The sequence below is a fragment of the Aulonocara stuartgranti genome (assembly GCF_965226115.1).
Source record: "Aulonocara stuartgranti genome assembly, chromosome: 18".
NCBI classification, from domain to species: Eukaryota; Metazoa; Chordata; class Actinopteri; order Cichliformes; family Cichlidae; genus Aulonocara; species Aulonocara stuartgranti.
This window is the reverse complement of record NC_138954.1, coordinates 17,221,993-17,232,353: the sequence shown is the minus strand read 5'-3', so window position 1 is coordinate 17,232,353 and position 10,361 is coordinate 17,221,993. Positions and strand designations below refer to the sequence as shown.

The 10,361-nt window shown below is 43.4% G+C and overlaps 1 protein-coding gene across 7 annotated transcripts in view; it reads right to left on the bottom strand.

Moving 5' to 3' along the window:
- Positions 1-2,464: 2,464 nt before the first annotated feature.
- The window catches only part of adgrl2b.1 (adhesion G protein-coupled receptor L2b, tandem duplicate 1), a 97,753-nt gene continuing 89,856 nt past the window's right edge, over positions 2,465-10,361 (bottom strand). For 4 of the 7 annotated variants that reach the window (XM_082512548.1, XM_082512551.1, XM_082512550.1 and 1 more), the window contains 2 exons: positions 9,258-9,383; positions 2,465-4,549 (listed from right to left, as the gene is read on the bottom strand). In XM_082512548.1, coding sequence (XP_082368674.1) covers positions 3,678-4,549; positions 9,258-9,383 — 998 coding nt within the window. In that variant the 3' untranslated portion in view covers positions 2,465-3,677. The remainder of the gene's footprint in view (positions 4,550-9,257; positions 9,384-10,361) is intronic. The other 3 variants (XM_082512552.1, XM_082512553.1, XM_082512554.1) reach the window with 2 other exon arrangements.

The following is a 10,361-nucleotide window of genomic DNA, read 5'->3' as shown; positions in this document are numbered from 1 at the left end:
GGGTGAGAGAGCTAATGCAGAGCACAGGTGACTTAGTGATAATGAACCAATATATATGCATCATGCAAAACTGAGCCTTATGCTTGGCAAAGAGAGCTCAGCACATCCATTCATCTCAATTTCGCCTGTTATGAATCACAGGCGGGGAAGCCATCCTCGCAGTTGCATCACGCGTGCCTGTCCCGAAGGGTTCGTCTCGTGTGAAGTCCCGCTGCGAGCTCGTCACGTCCGGCGTTTATCATAAGACGGCTTTCGCAGAGGGTGCGGGCTCATTCCCGGTGAACCGCGAGCAGGTCATCAACTTTGCATTTAATTCGAGTCTTAAGTGAAAGGAAGCAGAGTTTCTGGATGACTTGCAGATGGGTTCGGTGTCTCCCGCGGGGCTTTTTGGATGGCCCTGTGTAAACCGAGAGGCCGATGTTCAAACAACAAGACAGAAAGCCACGGTGGACTCAGAGCTTTGCTTTGGCCTCCGTGTTAGTTCCCGACAGCCTACTGGCACCCAGCTCCAGTTAATAAAGTGCACCACCCAGATCCTGCTGCGACCGTATGTCTGCTGAGTGGGTGTATGTGTGTGGTCAGTACAAGCTGAAAAAGCCACGGATGAAAGACAAACTGCATGCCACATTTGCTAAGTCTGTGATGGGAGTCTCATCCACTCTGTCTTCTCCTCAGATGATGCGCAGCAGCTCAGCACATGGAATGATTTAGACACAGAGGATGATCAAAAATGATTATGGCACGTCTTGTTAAACTTGCATAATTACTGTCACAGCGTATTCTTGCAGTGGCAGTCAGAAGCTCGAGCTGATTATTTTTTTTTGTTTCTTTTTGGTCAATAAAGCCCACAAAAAGAACTACACAGGCCACGAAGCTTCAACTGCTTTGGCGCGATCATTACATGGCCGCGATAGTGGGCGCAGCTTTTTTAAATCCGCAGTTCATTCCTGCAGCACAGCTCATTAAGTAGTGGAATTTAAAGAGAAGAAAATAATCTAGTGACGTATTGCTTTAGGATGGTCCTGGCAGATTAAACCTCTTCTTTAATGACGATCTCAGATGTATCCACGTCAACAAGCTCAGTGGATAACCTCCAACCCGTTCGAGCCAACTGTCAGGAGCTTCCCAAACGCAAATGTTTCATTTTGTCTAACCGAGTTGGTGTTGCTATAAAAAGAAGCGATAACAGATGGATCTCAATTAGTTCTGAGTTGTGACTGCAATTTATCACACGCTGTCAACTTTAGATTACACCTGCAACTCTTTAGCTGAGTTCTTTTCCTTCTTCCCCAAAACGGATTTACACCACTGGGGGACTTTTTACGAAGCTTCTGCCGCCGCCGATGCTGCTGCTGGACACGGAGCAGACAGGCATTACGGTGAGACAACAAACGTCCCGTACAAAGCTGCGAGATGCAAGCGCAGATGCAAGAAGAGACAGAATGAGGACAGAAACAACATCTTGCTGTGAGAACATCATGGCTGACACACATAAAGGAGATGTTTTTCCTCTTTTTTGTGCACTGGAAGGCTAAAATCAGACAACATGCAGTCTCTGGGTAGAAAGACAACCATCAGACTGTTAGAACGATGCCGATTGAATGTTGCACTCACACTATTTGCACATTTACAAATGATTTTGATAAAATGCAAAACATTTGTCTAGTCTTGTGTCGATGCGCCTTCTTGCCAACAGAGCATGTCTGTGTTGAACGCGGGAGCTCCAGGGTGTCTCCTGTGGTGTCTGGCAGCGTGTCCTTTGGGTGTTTGGGTTTTGCAGGGTTTGGGCCACGGCTGCTCGATCTGATTGGGATTTGGAGGATTTTTTCTTTTGGATGCTGGGTTAAGACTTTTGGCACTTTGCAGTGTTTCACGTTCCAGTGTTGTCTGGGGTTCAACTGAGGGCACTATCCTGCTGTGTGTGAGGATGCTGCCATCAGGGAGCATCAACACAAAGTGTATTAAAGAGATAATTAATTCAGTTAACATACAGAATATTTGATTCTTTATGTAGTGAAAAAGGGGGATAGTGTGATAGCTTGGCAACCTGTTCAAATGGGCAGCTGGGACAGATTTGAGCCCTCCCCTGCAACCCTGAATTGGTTAAGCAGCTGAGAAAATGCCTGTGTGAATGGAAAAATGGGGATTTTTGTTTTTTATATGTCATGAATTATAAAGTTATCCATGAATTTATTTATATTTGAAACACAATATGACGTCACTAGCAAATCACGTGTGCATTAATCCACCCAAGAAAATACTTCCACACAAATCCACAATTTATTCCCATTTACGCGAAGAAGAAAATTGATAAATGTGTCCACATGTTTATGTAAAAATGCTTGGTTTTTTTCACCAACGAGTCTGTAGTTTGGGTCTATTTGTGGGTTTTACCTTCAATAAAAGTGTGAAATATGTCTGTGATTTATTATTCCGAATGCGAATAAGCAACCAAACATCTGCGAACAAGAAAAAATTTCACATTTATTTGATATCAAACAGGAGTTGAATTAAATACCAGCTGATGATGGGCTCTTACAAAAAGAAATAAAATGAACCTAATCAGTGCTGCAACAACTTTTCACACTTCCCAACCATGTTCTTTTTTTGTTTTTTAACATTTTTCTTGGAATAATTAATAAATTAATTCGTGTCAAAGGATGAAATGTCCTCAAAAACTGCAATATCGCATCTACGTCGCATTAAAAAAAGTCTCAGAAACCCGACAATTTCTTTCAAGTAAAATAAATTACACGAGGATCCAATTTTACTCCAAATCTGTGCATGGCCCGGTGTTAACAAATATTAACTACTGGCGAAAACTCATCATTCATGAAAGCAAAAAGCACTTCACAAGCAGAGACGTGAGCATGATGATTTCATATGGATTTTGCATCTCCCAAAAACTTTTTTTTTAAATGATTTTCTCATATTCAAACATACTACAACAAGTCAAGTGTGAGAGGAAAAGCACATTTCCACCATTTTTGATTAGCCTTGTCTGAAGAATCTTATTAACATTGAAAGGGCAAGAACTACTGAATGGTTGCCTTTCTTCTTCTTCTTCTTTCCTTTTTTAATTTCACTTTTTACACTAGTGGTACAGCAAAATATATTTTTTTCAGCTGTTACTTTGACAACAGTTAAATGTGCAATAGAGAAAATATAAGGCCTGAGTCTGAATTAGTGGTTTCTTAACTTTACAGTCCTGACTGTGTAGTGGAGCCACACTAGTTCTAGCTCTGCACTTCTTGACTAAAAAGACCCCGGTTCTTCAAAGCCCCCCCAGGAATACGTCAGGAGTTTCATAGTTCTTAGAGTACTTTCCCCCTTTTTTTTCTCTGTTTTTTTAACTCTTATTCTTCGATTTTTCTCGCAGTACAACAGAAATGCCAGATTTATCTCGGCCTACGTGTCATTCTCTGCTCCTCTTTAGTCCAACAGCAGAGCCTTCACAGTCCACATTTGTCTGGCCTCAGATGGGATGTGTTTTGTGTGTTAATGAGATCTGTGTGCAAAAGTCATGTATTCATTCATTCCTTTTTCCACCCAACAACTTTTCACTTCTTGTCCTGACACAAAGAACAGAAAGAGCGTGTGAAGTGCGGAGCCAGGCTCGCCGGCTCTCTCCGATGCACCCGTCCTGCTAAAACCTGTGCAAACAAAGCGTCGCCCGCTCAGAGGCTGGTGATGAGCTGCATTTGTCCGTCGGCGGGCGCCTCTCCGTCATGCGCACAGTCTTCGTTGTTGGGTGGGATGATGCACCCGTCGCTGGTGCCCCGGTTTATGTGGTAGTAGGACAGCGGCTGCGGCGCATCGCCGAGCTCAGGCATGCTTTTGTGATACGCGTCCTCGCTCTCGCTTTGAGGTGAGGGGGAGAGCTCCTCCTCCTCTTCTTCCGGAGGGTATGGGGAAGCTGAAGGCGAGGGGGAGTCTCTCAAGTTTGGCATGCTGGTATAAAGGGAGTCTCTATTGTTGCTGGGTGAATGGGAGCCCATGTCCTCCTCTGCGGTAACAGTCTCAGAGCCATGGCCGCTCTGGCCCTCCAGGCACCTGGGGGCCTTCTGGGAGCTGTACAGCAAGGAATGAGTCCTCTGGGGCAGGAGAGGGGCTTCCAGCACCTCCTTGTGGTGGGGGTGCAGGAGCAGCTCCAGGGTGGCGTGGCCTCCTCTTCCGCTCCCTCTCTGCGGGGATGAGGCATCGGCGTGATCTGCCACGATGGCGTCATCCTCGCTCCCGCTCCCACCCCCGCCCCCTCCCCGGTCCACCGTCACCCTGGTCTGCGGAGGCAAGACTCTGTCCCTCTCCCGTGGAGCATCGCGACCTTTGGGAGCCCCGCGGGGCCTGAGGTTGTTGTGGACAATCTCGGATATGATCAACTTCTCAAAAGCGGCATCGTCCAGGTTGAGGCCCCCCAGGTCACCCGGGGCTCGAACGCCCACGGCCTCATAGTCGTCGTCTCGCAGGGAGTAGCTGTTGTTGAAATTGCCGTTGAGGGGGAGGGTGTCCATGGCACTGATGTCCCTGCTGTTGCTCAGAGACTGCTGTCCTGCAAAGAAAGGCGGAAATGAGCAGGTGAGACGCAACGTTTCAGCTTTTCACAGAACAAGGCGGTCTCCACTACATCATCCACATGTGCTTGATACTGCTCAGGACACTTTACTCTTGTACTCTTTGATCTCTTGATTCATTTTAATTTTAAACAAATATCCAAAAAAAAAGAGAAAAGAAAACTTTTAAAATTCAAAGGAGAACCCAATTAGCTTCCCACCACGTCCAAGCTCATTACTGCTGAATATCATTAAAGCCAATCTAAGAGATTATCCTGAACAATATTGAAGAAATGAGAACAAAAGATGGCTTAGAAATCAAAAATTATAGTACAGCAACATGTAATTAGGTAGCTCATGACCAGGTAACAAAGCAGCAGGAAAACAGAAGAAAACTGGAATAAAAGAAAGAAAGAAGTACAAGCTGATGAGGAAGTGCAGTGATGTTAACAATGAATAAAACATTCCAGCAAAACTATAAAAAAAAATAAATAAAATAAAGAAACGAGGGCATAACAAAAGAGTAATGTCAAACACAGATGGCAAACCACCTCTCTGCACTGGGGCCCCACAAGCACAGCAACAAGCCCCAAACACCACAACACACAGGCAGGGTGCAATGACTCACTTTGCCACCACTCACATCAAGTGTGTCTGCTCAGGCTACCTGGCCTAAGAACAGCTGATTTGCAAAGAAAGCAAAACAGATGCTTTTTTTCAATTGAAGCAGAAACAATAAAATCACTCAAATAGGAAAAAAGTGGAAGCTCGTAACATCCATCCCGGATTCAGTTGACCCAGCTGGGATTGTGTCCTTGCGCTTAACTCGAGTTTAGTGCAGAGGCTTTGCTTAAATCGCTGGACGTAGATGGAGAAATTATTTTGTTTACCAATTTGAGTGAGCTAAAGGACAAATCATGGACAACTGAATCCTGGACTCAGCAGGTGAAAGGGTTCAGCAGCAAGCAGTCTTTAAAAAAAGAAAACAGAAAGAAAGTTGACAGAAAAAAAAGAAAAAGAAGAAGTCAAAGAAAATATTTCCTGATGAAATTATTTCTTTCTGAGAAACACAAAATTTTTCCGCCTTTTTCAAGTGTACATCTATCAATTTTACACGAGCGAAACACGCACACAGACGTACACACAACAGATTACTCCTATTCTGTGCAGCCCTCTGACTAAGCTCAAGTAGCAGGATGGATGTGGGGAAAAACAGAGGGAGGGAGGAGGGGGCTGGTTTGATTTGATGAGGATTTTATTTACTGGGTAGACTGCGAGTGATATTTCGTAGGCTGATGGCTGTGTCGTCACGAGCACACATAAAAAGGGGAAAAGGGGGAAACTGCACTCTTTCAAACTTGTCAGAATATGATGATGGTACCTGAAAAAAAAGCTCTGAAAACAACATCAAAGAGATTTCCTTTAAAAAAAAAAAAAACCCGCAAAAAGAGTGCAGGGTGCAAAAGGAGACAAAAAGGCAGTGGTGGTAATGGTGGAGGGATTATTAGACAGTTCTCTCAAAAGGCCCGACTTCCAGATTTGCATTTGTTTATGCTCAGCTGGGCGATTTTGTTGCAGACAGGTATTGTCTACCGGGAGAGTGGGTGAGGGAGGGAAATGATGTGAACAGAATTCAACTGGACACAGAGACAGCTGCACTCTGGGAAGCTTTCCAGCAGAGATTCATCCAAGATGTTCTCCTTACCAATTTTACAGCACCGGATGAGCATCTGTGGAGTATTACTGAGTATTAATACACTTTATAGTAAAAGACATGCTCATCTTTTTTGCAGGAGCTAAGTGTAATGACTCTAGCAGGGGAAATTTAGAATAAGCTTGAGTTAAACGTGACATTCTCTCGGCACTTATTTCATCCTTGGATGGTGATCTTCACACCGGGATTTGACATTTGTGTGTCGCAGTGCTGTCTTCTCTCCTCAAACTAGTTTCCATATGTAGATCCTTACATCCTTTTACTATTATATTTTTGTCTTTTTACTTTCTGCTGCCCTCCTGTTTAAACGCAGCTCAGCAAAGCGGTCCTCTGCAGTGGGATATAAACTGTTTCTACAGGTAAAGTGGAGATTTAAGCTTGGACCCAAAATGATCTGCTAATTAAATATTGCCATTTTTACCTGCCTGCTCTGTTCTGGTGTTAACCTGCAATTATCCAACAACGATTAAGCAGGTAAACATTTTAGGCCAATAAAGCAAATGCTGTCCACACACACACACACACACACACACACACACACACACACACACACACACACACACACACACACACACACACACACACACACACACACACACACACACAGTTTTGTGTTGAGCTGCTTCGCTGCTGCAGAGCTCTAGAGAGCAGGGCAAAAATATATATCACAAAAATGTTTTTGAGTTCCTGAACAGACATTTTATGGTCCCAACCCTGCTTCATTATCTCTAAGTGTGAAGTGCACTCATTGTGCTGCAAGCCAGTTTGCAGCACAAAACGAGAGCAGCAGCCGCAACATGTTAAAGCTATATGTTACTGCAAATCTTGCTCCTTATACACTTTTGCCATAGAGCTTGTATTTTTTTAAATATTCTCTTTTATCATCAAATGCGTGTGTATATCTGAGAGCTGTGACTCTGCCCGCATTGCGTCATGTGCTTCTGCTTTCTCCCCTTTGATTAGGTTTCCTTTGCTTTGCCAGTGAGGAACTAGGTCACCATAAACACTAACACAATTTACGCTCGGGTTTTTCTTTAAGTTAGCTAAACAGAATGCAAAGATCTCGCGTAAATACGTCGCTCGTAAATGGTATAAACGATCCGAATCGTCACCAAAAACCTTGCATTCAAGAGAGGGCAATTCTCTTATGACTGCTAAGTGGACGAGATAAGATAGCATTGACGTCTCGGAGTTTATCTCCCTCTGTGTTTACAAAGGAGAAAATTGCCTCGATAAGAACAAACAAAAATACAGAGAAGGTGTGAATGAAGAAGAACAAAGCGAAACCTTGTGTAATTATTCTCAACATTTCCATTCATGCTGTGTCACAACCGCAACCTCAACAGTTTCCATGTTTTTGGTGAATTTAGTAAACAGACTTAATGGAACAGTTCGACATTTTGAGAAATCGTTTCTGGCAGAGGCTTAAATGAGATGACTGGTACCACTCTCGGTATCTGTCTCTCAAATATGAAGCTGCAGTCGGGAGAGGGCAAGCTTAGAATAGCATAAAGACGGGAAGCAGGGGTAAACAATTAAGACAGCTCTGTTAAAAGAAAACAAACTCTGGCTACAGGCAACCCTAAAGCTCTCTGATAGACATGTGATATCTGAAATTATTATAATACATGCAAGAACTTTTGCTTAACTCTCTCTTAACCGGTAACTTCCTTTCTCCGCTCGTTGCCTGGGAACTGCTCAGATCAAAGAAAGAGCCGGCAGATGACCTGCCCGGAAGTGGCAAATTGTTGTTCTTGTATGGATTAAACAAATGAGATGGATTAATTAGCGTTAATTAGTGTGCTTTCCAAGTGCTGATAGATCGATGTTGTCACTGAAGGAACTCAGGCTGACTGTTTTGCCACAAAGACTGAAACCTGTTGTTCTTACACGTTTGCTTTTGCACAAATTCAACAGACAGGATAAAACCTGTTAATTAGTAAGTCTTGCACTTGCTGGTTGGCGGATTTTCTTATCATTTTGTGAGGCTAAGCTAGCCATTTCCATCTGTTTAAACCACAGACTGTAGTTAAAAGATGGATGCAACCTCAGGGCTGTCCTGTCAAGTCTGTCCTGTAAAAAGTTCCGTGCATTGAATTTCATTGACTAATAATGTGCAAATATCAAAGAAAATACCAGATGTAGCAAATATGATATCAATGAAATATATATTCATGTATGCAAATTCATTTTTTGCACTTCTCCCGCTTTTGATTAAAGCTGCTGTCGCTCCCTTCAATCCCCCGCCCCCCTTTCAACAAATTAGCTTTTAACCTAAGCCTAGCGTCATCCATGTCGAACTATGTGATGTTGGGAGGAAACGAGTATGTTTGCTCTGGTTACAGATCCGTTTGCGTAGCCAAATACAAACATGGTACTGTAAAACAAGCCCTATGGAGGCTGCTGCCTTATTTTGGAGTGAAAAGTGATCATATGGGGCTAAGTTTTAGCTAACGCTAACTTAGCTGGGACAGCGCCGCCATAGGCTATATAAGTATAGATTCTACATTTATGGTTAAACCAAACTCGTGTGCTGACATCCACCCATCAGCCATGGCAGTCGTATCCGCAGTGTAAATAAAATTAATTTTGCACAGTAGTTACAAAGGGTAGTTTTTTATGCTAGAGTGTAAGCTTTTTTTCTCCTGCTCTTCATGCTAAGCTAAGCTAACCTGTTGGTTTTCCAATTATAAGAGATAAAACATTAAAATTAGCAGGCTTTCTAGTTGCAAGCTGGAGGGGTTTCTTTTCTCTTTTTTTTTACAATGCCAAGCTGTCTGTTTATCTCTAGTTTCACTCTTTTTGCTAAACTAAGCTAGCTTTGGGGTTGACTGGCAGAAATGAAAGCCGTTACAATCCTTTTGTTTGTCATTCATCTAAAAATGAGCAACTGAATGAAACATAATGTTGCTTTAAACATAAAAGGAAAAGCAAAAACAAAACAAAGAAGCAGATAAAATGCATAAGAAAAAAGGTGGAGGGCGGATGTGCACCTGGGGAGTGAAAAGCCGGTGGAGAGGGGGTGTTGCACACCACGGTTTCTGCCAGAAGGTTGTTATAAGGGTTAGTGTCGTGGGTTCGAAGGAGAGGGTTAGTTAGGAGGTAGTTGCCAGTCATCCCTGAAATAACAGGAAGAGAAAGACAGAGAGGGAGAAAAATTAGGAGGGGTGGAAAAAGCAGCTGAAGAAGAGAGCCTGAGTCATTGTATCTCATGGTCTGTGGTTATATGTTGGTTAGCTGTCCACATAAACAACGGAGCTGACGTTCACTGTCCAGAATCTCACACTGCAGAAGATTTACAGCCTGCGATCCGTCTGCCTTCTATTATGGACAAGGCAGCCATAGAAACGCCGGTCAAAGCAAACCATTATCCAAACAGTCATCTGCTCTAACTGACAAACAGTATTACTGCGACAAGTGTCAACCAAAAAAGCATAGCTGCACAATCAGCTGCTGTGTTTATATGGAACTAATTCATCTAAACAAACTCGTTCGGTTGAGACAAAAAACGAAACACGTCTAAGTGGCGCGTTGTGACCATGTCACAGCATCCCCATCATCCTCAGCATGCTTGTGTATATCTTTAGGAATGCAATAACCATCCCCTAAAAAAAATAAATAAAAATAAATAAAAATAAATCCAAACTAATTGAGAATTAGAGCCAAATCTGTGCTGGCGCTGTCTGCAGCCTGAGCTTCATGATGCTGGGATCAGTCCAAAACCTGCTCTGACCTCAGCCTGACTTTGCTCGTCTCCCTCCCCTGCTTTCATGCTGACAATCACCCCAGGATGAAGATGATTTAGAGGGCTGCTGCGCAGTCAGTCTCTCCGCTCAGGGTCGTTATTTGAACTCAAGTCCTCGTCTATAACTTTTTATGCCAGACTAAATATCGCACCTCCTTTCTGTCACTATTTTTTCCCCTCCGTTCAGAGGATCCCGGCGAGCAGGAGCGTAGCGGAAAAAGCTCTGAACTTAAGATACACACGTAACATTTAATGCTATTTTTTGATTGCTTGGCGCTAAGAGAACGGAGGCATTAAATCGGGTCTTATCTTACTCCTTTCTGAGCTGCCACATAGCCAGGTGGGTCGCATC